An 18149-nucleotide genomic window follows, 5' to 3' on the forward strand; every position below is an offset into this window, starting at 1 on the left:
AATCACTCCGAGCAAAACTGTATTTGCAATGCTTGCATGGCTCAGGAATATAATTTAGAATTTGTATTCATAGAAATATTGTCCCACAAACGACACCTCCTCCTAATTCTATGGCATTTGTACTTTATCGGCAGATGTCAACAACGACACATGCATAAATACATCTTTGTATGCATATCACTACTTTTGTATCAAGTATCACTAAATCAATTAAATTCAAACAAAGATACTGGAAACAAATAGATAATCTTGTTGATGTACTGTGACTGGATGGATATACTTTACCAAATAATGTGGAAAATGCATTTACATGGACGAAATTTAAGTTTGAAGTATTTAAATGAAGTAGGTAAAATTTAAAAGTTCTACTTGTTTCCGATATCTTTGACTGTAACACATGTAGGAAAACAATTATTGGATATGTTGCATGCTATTCCACAGAAAACTATTATCATTATGAACATGTTAACTGCAAAATGAAATATATTCACACAGCCAGTCAAAATTTTCTGAATTCGATTCTGGCAATTCAGTAAATATTTAATTTTGCAATAGATTCGAGCTTTGTTATGGAGAACATACTTTTCACACTGACAATTCTGGGAATGAGCAGGAACTCCGAGGTTACATCCAACGGATCCACCAACGTCAGGGTCAAAGGCAGAGGCTTCATCTCAGGAGGATCCATGATTTATTACTAATTAATTCTCGACAAAATATTGCTTAGGATCACAGTAAATCGGCGCAGTCAATAATAAAACCTAACCGATATGTCTTTGTCAGAACAAAAAGGAAAACCAATCAAAAATTTATTCTCAAAATTATCAGCAACAAAATGCGGCAATCCTAAAACATACCGATAATGTTTGTGCGATACTTAACACGTACAGATTACGTGAAATAAAAAGGTACCGGTGTTAAAATACAAAGTCGGTTATTTGTACCCGCGGGAGCGTCCTTTTTGCACAAAAGTATGATAAATAAATGTATATATGGAATTACATTATTTTTAAAAACACTGGTGGGTAATTTTTTTGAAAAAGATTGATCGCGTCCGCATTAGTGCATTGAGGAATATCCCGGTGAAAATGGAACAATGCCAAGTATCTCGCTAATCGAAAGTTGACAAACTTCTATACACATAACCGAAGTAGCTACACATAAGACAATACGAATACGCCTAGTCGGTATTTATAGTGCGATGAAAGTCTAAAGTTCAATATTACGATAACAAAGAAGTTATTTTATAATTACACTTATGATAAATCGGAAAAAAATACTAAGAAGTATTTGATTAGTCAAAAAAATTAAAAGATGCTAGGGCTAACGCGTTCCCTCGGCAAGCGTCGCCATTTTTCGAACTGTCAAAGTCGGTGTTGCCACTAGCGAAAAATAAATAAAGCGTCCCAAAAGATGCCACTAAATATATCCTAATAATTAAACAAAATCGGGGCAAGTCGGATATACGATAAATTTGAAAACATCAAATATAACGTGGACTTTACTGCTCAAAAAGATTTTAAAAGGTTTAAGTACGTAAAAATTAATTATTATTTTCTTTTCATATTACAGTTGATCAAGTACAGTTGATCAAGCTGTAAGATATTTTTTAAACCTATTTTTGTCCAATTATATTAAAAGCAGCTGTGGAAACTTATAAATATTGTTTTAAAAAATGATTACCAGAAGTGGTATAAGTTGATTGTAATAAAATAAATAACATAAAATAAGATTTAAAAAAAAGGAATCTTGTTTGCCTCAAAATGCTCATTAATTGAAGTATTCAATGAGCCATCATTGCCGAATTGTTTAAAACAAAGATCTTTTATTAGATTAGGAAACAGAAAAAATCCGTGCTAGGTTTAAACCGTGCAGTGTTTTCCGTGAAGGCACATTTATAAACTGCAACACTGCACCAGCGTACCGGAGGAGCAGCTCGCTCTGGCCACTTCATTTCTCTCTGAGTACTTCCCTCAGCTTTTGTAGAATACTAGAGTAGAATTCTCTGGTGAATTTAATACCTCTTTACTTGTACTCGGCACAACCCCCAGAAAAATGTAGCCATAACAACAAATTGTGTCACTTTGAAATTTTTCGGATGCCCTGTGGTAAACTTCTTCTTGGTTGTGTTTCAGCGACGGCTACTCAGTGACTAATGATTAGATTTTTATTTATGAAACTTGGTATGTATTTATTTTACTAATGAATGGGATACTATTCTTTTATAGGAGCACTTCTTCATATTAATATACTGAGAATGTATTGTACACCCCTTCTAATTATTAATAAATTCATCTTATGATTTTTAACATTATAATTATATTATTTTAAAATACAATGATAAATAACAACTACAGTACAAAAAAAACATTGGGTCAGTTCTCTTAAAATGTGTAAAATCGAGAATGAGATTTTTTAATGTTTATTGGAAACATTGATTGTTAGTAAAGTATCCACCAATAAAGTACAAAATGCCAATAGATTTATCAGAACTTTCAATAAAACACGCACTGCCAATTTTATAAGTAGAAAATGTAACTAAGAATACCAAATTGAATATAGATAAAATACAAAAATTTATTTCATGATCCATTGATAAGGAGGTATCCTCTCTGGAACTTGAAGGTATTACATAATATAAAATATAACAAAAGACCCTCTAAAAATGGGTAAAAAAGAAACCTTACATAAAATCTGTAGCAAAAATAAAACATCCATTCAAATCAATTCATATAAATAATTAGCATAGTGATAATTGTGTCCTAACTTAAGAAGCAGGTATTCAAAATGAATGAATAAAATAGATTTTTTTGGCAAATTCAAAAATGTCAATATGCTGTTGTAAGAATTTGTCATTAATACAAAAATATCCAAAATGTGAATGTGTCTGTTTTTTATTTTTAAAACCTGTCTGGAAGTGAGTTTCCGTAACCAAAATGGTCCTAGGGGAAAGAGAAAAAATGAACTTAAAAAAATACCAAATCATAGTAAATATAAAATGTAATAATCCAATTTCACTTAGATACCAAAACGAATAATCTAGAATACGCAATTCTTAAGGAAAAAAATGTAGACATCTTAACCTTTTCAAGAGCAATGCCTTAAATGTATAGCAAGAGCCAACCATGCCCAAATGAGTGCTGGAGTATGTATGCGCCAGTACTCCTGTGCTAGACTGTAATTCTTTTTTGCATGTGTGTGTGTGGTTTATCAAAACAATTATCAATAAGATAATTGTAAGATAATAATAATTTAATTAATAATAAGGCTATCCTATAATATATTGACACAAATATGTACACACTCTTGGTCTCTACCAAGTTTTATCTTAGTTCAAATAGCTTACTCCTCAAAGGGTTATGACATTGGAAATTATTTGTCAGTCAGATATACAAAAAAGGTCTCTAAAAAACTTATCTGAATTCTTTGATATAAAAAAAATACAAAATAAAGTTATTTTTCAGAAAATTAACATTATTTTTTTGTTATTGTTCCATTACCTACTGGTTGAAGCAGTTATCACCACACTCAGGAATTCTTCCATACTTCCGATAGTATAAAAAGTACTTACCTGTGTGCCACATGACATGGTTCAAGAAGTGTTCTTTCCTTGTAAAAGATTTCTTGCAAATATCACAGCGATGCGGGGTATCCCCTGTATGTTTGCGCACATGATTAACCATATGCTCCTTACGTGTGAAAGTTTTAGAACAAAATTCACATCTGGGAATAAAATAATATTACTTATTAAGTTTCTCATTCTTAGAAAATAAGGATTATTAAAAAAATTATTTTTTAATTATTGTAGTATAAATGTTGTTTCTTGAATACCCAATGTTTCTGGCAGAATTTAAAAGGAAAATATTGACAGAGTATGAAACTAAAATTTCTAATTTTTAATATATTAGACTAGAATTGGAACAAGGAGTGTATTTGGCAATTTACCGAATATTCCGCTAGTTATGACACCAAATAACCGAATATTCAGAAAATTTGATATATAATAATAAAATCTAATAACAATATCAAAATTCATAGCCTTAAAATCTAGTAATCAGTACAATTAGTTTTTATTAGTATTTTATAATAGTTTTCATATTCGGCAACAAATATTACACATCAGACTTAAGAAAGACTGTCGCCATAATCGACACTTTTAACATACATATGTATTTGATTATTAAAATTCTCGGTATTTTAGTTTTGCATTTTTTTCTAAACTGATAATCTTAAGAATTCTGAGATGCCTTGAAAGAGAAAGTGCTCAGTAGCTGGTTAAACATTTTTTCAAAATTTATTTATAATACATAATAAGTAATTTTATTTTATAAACAGTATTTTTATTTTGTAAAATGGAATTTCATCAAGAAATATTATTAAGAACAAATTTTAACCAGATGAACTGGCATATTATCTATCAGTAACAACACTCTATTTAAAGCAACTCATGGTAACTTATCGGATAAACTGAAGTAAGATTATGTGCGGCTATCCAGTAATAATATCAAGGATACATTTTTCAAAAATGTGTATTTGTTTTATATTTCAAGCTAAAGCTGAAAAGCGTCAATATGCCGTGAATATATCTGTGTAGTAAAAGCAAAGGAAATAACCTGTAAGGCGTTTCTCCTGTATGGCTCCTCATGTGTGTTTCTAGATGCTCCTTGCGGGCAAAACTTTTCTGGCAAGTCAAGCACGCATACGGCTTGTCCTGAGCATGGCGCTTAGCATGTCTCTCTGTACAATAAAATAATTCAACATTAGAAAAAAAGAACAATACAATCATCCCGTAAATTATGTGAAAAAAAAAGTGATAACAAAATTAAATTATTAATAACACTTGTTTGATCCGCCTCCGTAGTGTAATGGTCAGCACGCTCGGCCACCATTCTGGAGGTCCCGGGTGCAATTCCCAGGGGGGGTCAAATAAATATAAGTGATTTTTTCACTCTAATATTTATTCAATGTTACCCTGGACTGGTACCTGAAGCGGAGGGCTGATCACCTTTCCTTCGTATGTTAACGATCAAGATAACACTGTGTTTGTATAATACAGTGCCCTATGCACCATTGGGGTGCGGATAAGGGTTTGAATTGAATGAATTGTTTTTTACCACTTGAGTATTATATGGTAACGACTAGTTTCAAAAGCTACAGATGCTTCCATCTACGGGTTCGAATATAAACTTATCTATAAACTTGTTTATTGTATTCAAACTAGTAGATGGAAGCGTTTGTAGCTTCTGAAACTAGTCTAATATAACACTCAAGTGGTAAAAAAAAACACGCGTTTTATTTATTAAAATTAAATAATATCTTACCACAAGGTGAATGCCGAAACAATAAACAACATACTACTACCATCACGCCATAGGCAGAGAAAATGGAACACCACAATCTTCTGTCCTGACATACAATCCTCGCTTCCTTCACATCCATATATCTAGTTAAACATGCCCTCCGATTATACAGACTTTCGACACCACCAGATTTTAGGTTCTGATTGATCTGATCGTGCCAAGTCTTTGTCGGCCGTCCTCGTTCTGTTCTTCCACTCACATTCGCCACATATATTTTCTTAGTCATTCTCTCGTTATCCATTCGCTCCGGCATAAATAACATACCAAAATTAAAGGCAAACCGGAGCGATATTAGATTATTTATTTTAAAAAATACATTTTGTGTGTGAGCACGTTAATACTGGGTATCAACACTAACATAGTAAAGTGTGTTAATGCAAAGGTATCTATTCTTGCTTGTGATATTGTCAGATCATGAATTATCGGTTGGTTTCTCAAGATATTCATTGATCAACCATCATATGATGATTGATAAATAGGAGCGGGGATTTCCAGGTGGTTTGTTGTTCCGCATTTATTTTACAAGTCTGTAAGTACTCACCGAGACTAGTAGCGTTGGCGAAGACATGGAAGCATATTGTGCAGGTAAACATGGAGCCTCCGAGGTGGCACTTCCCATGTCGGGTGAGGTCGGCCGCATTGGCAAACGCCTGCCCGCACACCTGACAAGTGAAGGGCTTTCTTTCCGAATGATACCTCCTGAACAAACCAGACATGAAACATTAAAACAATGTATTTGATGTTTTTTTTTCCGTCTTCTTAGGTAGCGATGTGTCTCCAGTGATAAGTATCTTCAACTAGCCTGTATAATCGTTCGATTCATAGAGGATTATCATGAGTTCAAAGTGAAGTTACGCCAGACTGACGGATATCACTTCTCCTCCCAATGTTCCATATAGCAGCACATCACTCATAAATTACATGAAGCCTAGGTGGTTTGTACTGCATGTAATTACTTAAGGTACAGTCCAGGATAATATTCACTAAGTAAATATGTATTAGCTTTAAAACATTTAAATAGTAATATATTTATTATTATTAGACTTCTCAACATAGATGAAGAAGAATATGGAATTCTAGGCATTTGCGGGGCTTACGACCGTCATAGGCTGGTTTATACCAACATTTATGTAAATGCCCAGACTTCGATATTCTTCTTCATCTATGTTGAGATGTCAAAAAATGATATAACTTTTATAATTGGAGATAATCCAGATTTGTAAACTACTTGTAAGTACTTGACTTGGACACACTCAAAATGTTGTAATGTAATGTATTTATTTATTTTAGCCCATAACCTAGCATATACATAGTGGAAAATTTACCAACTTGCTTAAATTTATTTCACAATCAAGATAATACTACATTATTTCATACAGTGGTCTATACACCATTAGGATCCTAAAAGACGAATAATAATTCACAAGTGTCACAAAATTAAAATGTTAAATTAAGCCAATTTTCAACATCAAAGATTGTAAAGATAAAAACAATATTCTAGATAATTCAGAGATATATCAATCAACTTGTAAATCAGTGTCAATCCATGTGAGTGGTTATACATACATATATGTACTAACATAAGTAAAGCTTTGATAACCTTTCCGGGAGTACAATAATTGATGTCCGACTTTCTCTGGGGAGTGGGTTCTTTTCACACAATTTTTTTTTCTCGAAATCTATGTATTATGAAGATAGAAATTAAGTAAAAATAATAATAAAAAATAAAACCCTTCTTCGAAATATTTTCAATTATGACAAAATTACTAACAAATACCACAGATGTCATTGCTATACAAGTTATTTCATACTAACTGATATACGGACTTCGACGTTCATTAACGCCGATACTCCTTTTAGGAAAATTCACACCGACATTCATTCATTTAAGTCCATATTCCCGGAAAGGTTAAAGTTAGCCTTCATAATATTATAGGGTATTTTTCTTGCAACAGGGCCTATTAAAATTAAATTAAAACGGTAAAGCTAGTAAGTTAGCTTACGAGTCGGGTGTAGCCCAACGGTGCCTGTTGCTAGGTATTGTGCTGTTAACCTTCCCCTCTCGGTGATATGTATTAACTACAACTTGTCTTTTAAAATGAGAATATCAATATAAAATATAATAGATACGGATTCAGAATTTTTGCATTCCTCCGTAATATAAGTATTACATGAAAGTATTGCTATAAAAAGTTATAAATTTGCAGCGATGGAAATAAATAGTTAGTGAAAAAATGGGGGATAAAATCACCAATACACTAATGATTCAGTGTGTGTGGGTGGCGTGCTTTGTGTACCTATACGCGGCGGTCGTGTCGCTACGCCAGCTATTGCGGCTGCTTGCGATGTTTTTTTTTTCTTGTTTCTCAAATATGGTCAATAAAAGCAACATTTAGGAAAATTCACATTTTTCCCGTTTTTAAATCACATTTTCATATGGTGTACAAAATACAAATCACCGTTGCACGTAGAAGTTATTAGCACCGTAAGGGAAAGGCTAAAAGAATATGGACGTTACCTATGTACAATGAGCTGGTATCGATATTGGAAGATCTTCCCGCAGAGGTCGCACGGGTGGGAGCCAGGCGGCCCCATAGAGGGGGGGCTGTCTGATTCCGACACATTGCTGGTCCCTGCTTCTGCTTCAGACTCTGATAATGCCTGAGGACAACACATTCCAAACGCACATATTAGTTTTAAAACAATCTTATTACAACCAGAAGATATAAAAAATAACACGGGTGTCTCATCTACTTATATTATATTATTCTTCTAACCCTTATCCGTACCCAATGGTGCATAGGATAGTGCATCATATTGACGCAGTGTTGTCTTGATCATTACTTACGTGAAGGCAAGGTGATCACTCCTGCGCTTCAGGAACCAGTCCAGGGTAATATTAAATAAATATTACAGTGCAAAATCACGAATAATTATTTTCACCCTCTTGGGAATCAAACCAGGGACCTCCAGCACGATAGCTAAATGTTTTTGTCTTATTTTGCAAAATTAAAACACCGCATATGCAGTTCAAGATTGCATAGCCGTAAAATTTTGCAATGTGTTGTTCTGAGCAACCAATACGTTTTTATAATTTTTTCAATCAATCATATTTATCTAAATGAATGTTTCCAAATAAGCATTTCAATAACTGAAAGTAAACCAAAATAATTACCTTGGCTGGTACACTCTCAGAATTGAGTTTCCCAAACACTTCATGGTATGCCAGCAACTGCGACAGGTCCTCTACGTTGACTTTGTACATGTTCTGCAAGTCATGGTCGGCTACTCCGGTGGATATCTTCACTATGGATCCGTCTGCCGTCCGCACATCCATCATCTGGCCAGCTTGCAGGTTCTAGGTACGGAAACAAAAAGGGGCAAATAAATGAGGAGGTCCTCACCAAAACGTTACATTTCCATTATAAATGATTTTAAGTAATCAGGAATTCTAGCTTGTAAAATTGTTACCTTTTGGTGCGATTTAATGATTTCATATTGGTTTAACACATGATTGGTCACGTTTTGTCGCAATTTTAATTGAGATTTTGATAGAATACAGAAGAGAACAGATTTGCATTTAAAGGATTTTTTTGTGCAATTTTGGAAATGTAACTTTTTGGTGGGCACAAATATTTTTTTTACTTTAAACATTAAAATATATATTTTTAAATTACTTCCAATTGGACGCGGCAAATATTGGTCACAACTGTCGTCAAAAGGCAATTCAGTTGGCTTGGCCATGTACTCCGCATGCCTCCCGAGAACCTTAATCAAGCTTGCCTCTTTTACAAGGCATCAGGTTCGCACCGTCTGGGACGACCACTGCCGACAATCCGTCGGCAGTTCTCGTCTGAACTTCGGGATGCGGATCTGACTTGGGAGGATGCAAGGGAGCTGGCAACCGACAGAAAAGCCTGGAGACAGTTTGTCGACTCCATATGCTCCACATAGGGAGCGGATATGGTTTAATAATAATTTAATAATGGTATGAATTTTTATTTTCTTTATTGTTTCGGCATTAACTTTGTGGTAAGACATGTTACAATGATTAAAGAAAACACTTGTTTTATACCACTTGGGTTTTATTAAAGACTACATGTTTCAGAAGTTGAACTTCCATCATTCAGGTTTGTATAATAACTGAATAGTTATTATACAGACCTGAATGGTGGAAGTTTAACTTCGGAAACATGTAGTCTTTAATAAAACTCAAGTGGTATAAAACAAGTGTTTTCTTTAATCATTGTATGGATTTTTCATATCTACTTTCCCCATTCTACTATCATACGCCTAGAGGTAAGCTTTTTACATGGAGTGTCTTTGGATTATTAATTCAAATGAACTTGTAGCCTACCTTTAGGTCAGGTTTGACTTCCCCTTTGAGGTCAGGCAGGCTGAAGTGGCTCAGCATCTTGCCTTTTTCATCCTTCCCCACCCCCTGTTGTTCGATGGAGGTGCTTCCGTCAGGATTGTGGGTGACCAAAATGTTGCCAGCTTCCCCCGCCTGCTCTATTCGAACCACACCTTCAATCTGTAAGAATTAAATCGTTTTAGTAATCGATCCAGATGGCGATGCACAACCAGAAAGAGCACAACACTGTAAAGATAAAAATCTTTGATAGGACAAAGATTAATTTTTATTTTCAGATAATATTTTTTTAATCTGGACTACAAAGCAAGTTTAAAAAAAAATAGCTCCGCTAAACTTATGAAAACGATTCTCGTTAAAATGTCAATGGTTTAAGCAGTCTATGCAAAAGATTTAAGTAATTCTTCAATTGATTCCAACCACTGAAAAAATGTTAAGTGAAATGTCCTCCAATTTTCCCTTTACATATTATTATTGGACTTTGTGTAACTATTAAGGTGGGGACTGACCGGAGTTGTTTTGTCGTAACGTAACAGGTAAAGATGCGAGCATTCGTATAGTCAGTACAGCGAGCCGAGCTGCTCGCCGCTTGTTCCGAGTGCTCCATCCGAAGTCGGATGCTCGCTGCGAATGTTACGTTACGACAAATGTGGAGGTCAGTCCCCACCTTCACATGTTAAGTAAAGTGGGTTACCTGTTGGCCGACAATCTGCTGAAGCTGATGGACAGTGAGAGATTGCACTTCTCCATGATTGCTCCCCACCCCGAGTGTTTCCTCTTTGGATCCTTTTTGGCTATTTTGCTCCACCACCGTGACAAGACCATCTTCACTTACAGTCAACTGGATCTAATCAATGTAAGTCAATTTACATAACAAATATTGTTTTCTAGAGAGAAGAGAAAAAAGGTCACTGTCTGAGGTTCAGTTACATATTGTGCTTATTTATTGTAACTGCAGACAGTTGGTAGAATTCCATATTGAATTGTTGGGTAATATATCCAAAATAAAACAAGGTTTGTTGGATTGAATTCTACATTTCTTTATGTATATGTTAATACGTGACGCGTTTCCTCTTCTTAGGACATTATCAAAACCCCTAAGTGTTTGATAATGTCCTAAGAAGACGAAACGCGTCACGTATTAACACATACATAAAGAAATGTAGAATTCAATCCAACCAACCTTGCTTTATTTTGGATATATTACCCAACAATTTACATATTGTGCTATTCAATGATATACTAACAATTCATTTCAAACCCTCATCTGCACCTGATTGCATAGGGCATCATATAAACACAGTGTTATCTTGATTAACATATGAAGGAAAAGTGATCAGCCATACGCACCAGTCCAGGGTTATATTGAATAAATATTAGAGTGAAAAATCACTTATATTTATTTAACCCCCCCCTGGGAATCGAACCCGGACCTCCAGTACGGTAGCCCAGCGTGCTGACCATTACACTACGGAGGCGGATAACAATAGGTGCATATTATAGTGCAAAAAATATCTTTGTGACTAAATTTTTTTTTTTAAATGGCTGCAAGTTCTTTTATATGCTCCTGAATAATTATCTCTACCGGAGTGAAAAATATAAATTGCCCAGAAATGAGCCCAAAAATATTTATGTGAGTCTAAAAACCATTGACTTTGTGCTTAATGTAGGTAACACGATTGATTACCTGTTGATTATTAGGGTGATGTTCCTGTGATCGTGAAGAGGAATTATTCGTCATCATTTGTGTTGTTAGGTGCTGTTGATTGTGCTGATTAGAATTCTGTAACAAAGATGGAAAATGATAATTTTTCAATTCACTCTATCTAAAACTTAAGTCGGATGATCAGATACGCGGATATTATAATATATGATTGTCGTAAACAACTTTTAGTGTGTACAGTATTTCCATTATAATCATGTAAATATTTATTTATTTATAAGAGAAACTTTAAATACAAAGCTACGGAATCGAGCGTTTAACGTGTTAGTTTCTAGTTCAGTACAATCATGTAAATATTTATTTATTTATAAGAGAAACTTTAAATACAAAGCTACGGAATCGAGCGTTTAGCGTGTTAGTTTCTAGTTCAGTACAATCATGTAAATATTTATTTATTTATAAGAGAAACTTTAAATACAAAGCTACGGAATCGAGCGTTTAGCGTGTTAGTTTCTAGTTCAGTACATATTTTAATATATTTCAAACAAAGATTTGTATTTGCATATAGAGCTACTTTCGTTCACAATAATACCTAATTTTGCATATCCATTTGCTGCAAAACATTTAAAGATAAATCATAAATTTAGGATCCAGTATTTAACCGGATCCACGCGGCTCGCATAACCGTATGTGTTTTTACAAGACATGCCCCATACGCGGCTGACATAAGCGTTTGTGTTTTCACTTTGCTCCAAGTTTCGAACCTCAGTTCAAGTTGGAGGGATTTTTTCATGGTGTGGAACTTTGGATAAAATAATACGTCAATCTTCGGCCTTATGACATCTGTTGAAATATCTGACTAATAATTTATAACATCACAAGGATAAATAAAACAACAGATCCCTGATTTTTCTTGCGGTCGGTAATTAGTCCGCGCCATAATCATGCCCTATATCTGTCTCACTCTCGACGCTACGCATCGCCAGTGGGTAAGAGTGACACACGATGCGTGCTTTGATTTATTTATGTTACGATCTAATTTGTTTATATTACGATATATTTCAAGAATAATGTGACACACGTGTATTATAGAGTACCAAAAAGGCACAATGAATCCCATTGAACGTTTTTGTTTAGGAAAATAAATCGTTTCATAACTAAATACATGATAAAAGTAATCATTTAAAAAACGGCAAAATACAGCCGCGCGAGCGTCTCTTAGGAACAAAGTTAACGCGTTTAAAAGGTTAAGGTGCATTTTTATAGAAGTACGTTGAACATTTCTCTTTCTTAACTACCTATTAAAAAAAAACTGAATTGTCATATTCTACTAAAAGTGGTATTAATTGATAGATAAGTGAAACATTGTGTTTGAGTACCAATTTATAATTGCTGTCTAAATTATAAGCTTGGTTACAGTAACCACGATAGTTACACCTTAAAGTAAATTGATCCTTGGATTCTTTTACCATAAGTTTGATGTTTTCATTTATTTAAAAGATGGTTTGTGCTCAGAAGTTGGGATAAATAAAAGGGATAATAAGGGTTCGCGACTCCCTGGAATTACCGAAACGTGTGCTAACCCAATGTGGTTGGGTACCTGGTGCTGATGCAGTTGTCCTTGCTGTCCCTCCTGCCCACCGAGCGTTGCCACATCTAGAAACATATATTCATTATTTATCTACACATTTGCATATTAATCTCCCAGAGACTATGGATGAACCATATCATCCAAACAAAGTTAGTTCCAAAGGAGTATAGATAAGATGCTGCATTCACAAGTGAAGACATTAAACCAGTGGACTCCAAACTCAATAAGGATGTGAGCTACTTTAACTAAGAAATTGAACTTGTCTGGTGAGCTACCTATACGAATTCCCTTATAGTTTTTTATCATCGGCCTTTATCATACCATACATAATAATTATATATTAGATTAAATAAATTAGAACATCAGATTAAAATAAAACATCAAATGCGTACTTTAAATATTTATTTATAAACAAAATAACCATTGAAAATAAATGTGATTAAAAGTAAATGTAAGAATAAAATTTACTAGGCAAATTTAATATCCTAAGCGAGCCACTGAAAAAGACTCGGCGAGCTACCGGTAGCTCATGAGCTACCGTGTGGCGATCACCGCCTTTAAACTCAGGATGTTGTAAATGTTCATTATATGGCACCTTTATTTGTTTACTACTGGGAATGTCCATAGGTGATTGGCGAAAAAATATTATTTGACTGTGAAATTACTAAATTAATTGTGTAAATACTGTCTCCCTCAACATGCTATCGACGTGAGAAAATGAAAAAGCTAAATTGCCACTGTACTAGATATGAATATTTAAGTTTTTTTTTTAAATAAGCCTTTAGTGCTAAATTAGATTGAAATGACCATAGTATTACTGAATGGGCGATTTTATTAAGGAAGGGATTTATACAAATAGCTGACAAATTTGAAAGGATAGAAATAGATATTCAGAATCACAGGAAACCAAATACATTTGATGCAGAACATGATCTTAAAAATAATTTTTAGCATTTCCCAGGAGTTGTTTTAAAGGCCAGATGACTCAATAAGTCTCAGACTTTTATTTATCCAGTTCCTAATCAAAATAAAGCTGTTGCATTTACAACTTTTGCATTTGGGGTTTTTAATTAAACGTCTACAGTTTGATTGAATGATTGTTGCTTCTCTTACCGAGATGAAGTGCGTTGGCCGGTATGGAGAGATTGGGCATTCCCTGAGCCCCGAGGCTGAGGGAGGCATGACTGCCCCCCTGCCCCTGTTGCAACAGGAGCCCAGTTTCCCCATTCAACAATCCCGTTCCGTGCTGCTGTAATATCGCCTCCTGGAAGAAACAACCGAAACATGAATTTTTTTAAATTATTTATTTATTAAGACTATTATTATTAAAGATTATATTAATTAAATGTCAGAGCGAAGACCCACATTTTCTGAAACCAGTAATTTTAAATTTAACTCTTAAGAGATATAAAAGAACCATTTAAATACATAAACTGGTTCCAAGTTTAGAAGGAGCGGGGTGAATCTGCAATCATCAATATTCAGTAATTGCTCTTCTGTCTAAGTACAAGACCCTAGAATGAACTACCTACCACTCAATGTGAAATATGCACCATCTCTGATAACCTCAAAAAACATCTAAAACATTACTTTAGAACGGGGCTACTTGAACTTTGATGTGTTACTTGAGCCCAGTACAAAAAAAGATTTAAAACTGTATTTGGTCTACAATAATGAACGTATTGTGACAATTAGTGTCACCTGTCAGGGAAACAATGAACCATGTCGAAACATGGTTATTGTAGACCATTATTATTATTGTAGACCAAATACAGATCTACATATTTTTTTGTACTGGGCTCAAGTAACACATCAAAGTTCAAGTAGCCTGTTCTACGGTACTGTCTATCTTTAGGATACAAACTGCATTATATTTTTCCCTCCTTTTGAATCTTCTCCCTCTTCGTCTATGCCTTCCATTCCATCATCAATTTACAGAATTGTAATTTTATATGTATTTTCTACTGCAATTGCTCATACTTTTGTTTTATTTTCTTATATTTACACTAATGTGTGAGAGCTATTTGCCAACTAATTTTAGGCAGCTGTATAAGGTACAAATCTGACTACTATTACTAGTCTATTTTTGATTGGATGGAAGATATTGCTTAATAGCAATACGCCCGCCAAAGTACACATACATTACAGAATAGTTTAGTAAATAAATAAAAATTTAGGTAGTGAAACACTTCATGACGTTATAACATAGTGGGGGTATACATAATTTTTACAGGGCATGGAACGTTTCGACAATACCTCTTTTGTTTTAGAATTAGACAAGATTCTGCTTGTGAATGGATGTCCCTCATTTGGTGTGGGTTGTCCAGTTTTTGAAAGGGAGAGATTTAAATTGGAAAGAAAATGTGCAAAAGAGGGTATTCAGTTGGCAAAAATTTATGAGGCAATGGGAAATAACGATCTTTCGGATTTGGTGGTGTCTTATTTGGAAAATGTGACAAAACGAATTAGACAAATAAATGAGCTACGTGACGGATCTTGATTGATGGATATAAACTAAATATGTTATAAATCCTTGTACATAAGACAAGGAAAATTTTGTAAGGCAACTAATAAATATTAAAAAGGTATATTGGGGGTCGACCGGCAGACCTCATGATGAGAAGTCTGCGACACTACCAGACCTGACATTATATTAAATAATATATAGTCTTAAAAACTATTGCTAAATCATAAGTACATTAATGTTAAGTTGTTTTAATCATATTATTTTGGTTAAAGACTGACTGGCCGTCTCAACACTGAATATGGGATAAATCCTTATTGACATTTAGCAAGAAATGAAAATTAACCTATCCGAGAGTATGGCCACATCAAACTTTCCTCAAAGGAGTAAGGCGGTACATGTACGGCCGATACAAAACATGATTTATGACATGATTTTTATCAAAACATGTTTAAAGCATGATTTATGTAAAAATATCATGTTTACCAGTGTAAATATTTTTTTTATTCAAGAAAATATGTTGCTTATAGCATCGACTATATATATATATATATATATATATATATATATATATATATATATATATATATATATATATATATATATATTTAAATTATAAAACGTAAAAAAATAGCAAAAAAACTCACTCCCCAGATACAGTTTTGTCCGCAGAAACTCACTCCCGAATAGGTTAACATACTATAATAAGTCAAGGCAGTTACAGATTGTATCTGAGGTAAATTGCAGAATTTCATATTGTGACCATTCTTGCAATAATGCAGATGTGAAAGCACTATTAACTAGAGAGCATAGGTTACCTGCACTGGTTTTCCATTTTCCACTCGCCCCGTGCCAGTTGGTAAGCCATATACCGAAACTTGGGGCAATGGGCCCGGAAATAAATTTGTAAACACCCAATATTTAGCAACACTTGACAAAGCTACATTGACGGCTGCTGAATTAACTCGAAGGTCTGTGGCAGAAGTTGTTGGGGTTAATTGAAGCTGATTCTGGTTTCTTTGATTCTGTGCCTAAAAAATTAACATAAAGAAAAATTTCACACTTCAAAACGAGTATTTTAAAAAAGACATGTCACAATACATTTTATAAAGAAATAATAAGAAAATTTATCTTGAATTTCGAAGAAGTTTGACGTAAAATAATTGGTATAACAAACCTCAGGTGAACTCCCTGGAGGCTGGGCGCCTCCAGTATTCAGATTATGCTGATCAGCATTCATAGCTCGCGATTTAAACTGTCAAATTTTGCACATTTTCAAGTTTTGAAAACTTGCATATACAGCCGTTCAAAATATATGTCAAAAATCGGCTGTCATCAAAATGAAGATGAGGGGGACGCGACGGGCCGCCATTAGAAAACTTGTAGCACAAAAACATCTTAGAAATATTAAGTTTTTACACATTTTTCAACACTTTTCGGACACTAGCATGCGTATGAATGAAAACATAGAATCATTTTATTTTTGTAAGTCATTTTTATGGTTCAATGACCACACAATATCACAAAACTATCCAAAATAAAGAGGCAGATCTTGTAATAAACACTCGAAATTGGTCATGGCGCCAACAATGGCAGACAGCGAGGGGGGGGACTTTTAAAAACTAATATAAGAAATCATTTAGATTCTCTACATTTCTTTAGCGTACATTGTTTCAATTATGCAATTACGAACTATCAAGTTAGTGCACTTTCGAAGCAAACAATAATTATTTCGCCATTTAAACTAACATGAAAATATCGAAGTGGGTACGGTTATTACAATGGCATCAAAACAGTCGATAATAATAAAGCAGATCTCTGTTTCATCTTAGAATTTTTTATTTATTTAACCAGTCGAGCTTCGCCTACTTGCCGTTAGATGGTGTATGTTTTTTTTTTAATTAATTATTTTTACGTTTTTGATCGATTTCATAATTTTCATTTAATTAAGTAGATGGGTAGTCACTAGAAATCTGCTATATGTATACGTAACCCTGGATCAATGTTAACTTGATGTAAACCAAATTAACTTTGACCGTTCCTAAACTCATAATTTATTTTGACTTGGAAAAAGATTGCAAGCCATTTCATTCGAATATCTTCATAATTTGGAAATCGATATTCCCTGTATGTTTGCACATAGGAATAAAACAATAAATACGAGGCGTGTTTTTACTAATTTGCCACGTTGATGTAAAAGTAAACTACAGTCAAACTCGGTTATAACGAGGATGACTGAATTTGCTCGTTATATCCGTTACTCGTTAAAATCCGAGTATAGGTATTTTTTTATAAACATACCCATCGCATGATGACATAAAATATCTGGAATGGTCGCATACCAGAATAAGTCGTATTTTAAACAAAAATACACAATTCACCTGTTACACACATGTCATATTTTTCTATCAATCAACTTTTTATATGAAATTGGAAAATCTTGCGATTCTTTGGGTACAAAATCTATAAAGTTTCATCAACATTTGTACGATCACAGTCCCTATTTTTTTCGGTAAGTGATGTTCTTTTCCAATGCAGTAAAAATACAATGTTGACACATTTGACACGTTGAAGATGAAATCTTTTTACATACTTAATTTCTTTATTGTATTGCCTATAGTTAACATAGAAAAAACAAAATATGGAAAATAGCTTGGATGTTGTAGATGCAATTTCAACCATATGCGAGGATACTTTTT

At 33.9% G+C, this 18149-nt stretch overlaps 1 protein-coding gene across 19 annotated transcripts in view; it reads right to left on the reverse strand.

Moving 5' to 3' along the window:
* The window catches only part of LOC148301207 (uncharacterized), a 32689-nt gene extending 15479 nt beyond the window's left edge, over positions 1-17210 (reverse strand). For 6 of the 19 annotated variants that reach the window (XM_088273626.1, XM_088273635.1, XM_088273628.1 and 3 more), the window contains exons 1-12: positions 16628-17202; positions 16269-16481; positions 14100-14250; positions 12963-13051; positions 11420-11515; positions 10427-10579; positions 9718-9894; positions 8536-8718; positions 7879-8021; positions 5902-6059; positions 4614-4737; positions 3572-3723 (exon numbers count right to left, since the gene is read on the reverse strand). In XM_088273626.1, the coding sequence (XP_088129752.1) occupies positions 3572-3723; positions 4614-4737; positions 5902-6059; positions 7879-8021; positions 8536-8718; positions 9718-9894; positions 10427-10579; positions 11420-11515; positions 12963-13051; positions 14100-14250; positions 16269-16481; positions 16628-16690 (1702 nt within the window). In that variant the 5' untranslated portion in view covers positions 16691-17202. Of the gene's footprint in view, positions 1-3571; positions 3724-4613; positions 4738-5901; positions 6060-7878; positions 8022-8535; positions 8719-9717; positions 9895-10426; positions 10580-11419; positions 11516-12962; positions 13052-14099; positions 14251-16268; positions 16482-16627 lie in introns of all 19 variants that reach the window. The other 13 variants (XM_088273640.1, XM_088273638.1, XM_088273637.1 and 10 more) reach the window with 4 other exon arrangements.
* Between the last annotated feature and the right edge of the window lie 939 nt (positions 17211-18149).

Source organism: Brachycentrus maculatus, unplaced genomic scaffold, assembly GCF_059751285.1.
Source record: "Brachycentrus maculatus isolate JH-2025_06_01 unplaced genomic scaffold, ASM5975128v1 h1tg000589l, whole genome shotgun sequence".
Lineage (NCBI taxonomy): Eukaryota > Metazoa > Arthropoda > Insecta > Trichoptera > Brachycentridae > Brachycentrus > Brachycentrus maculatus.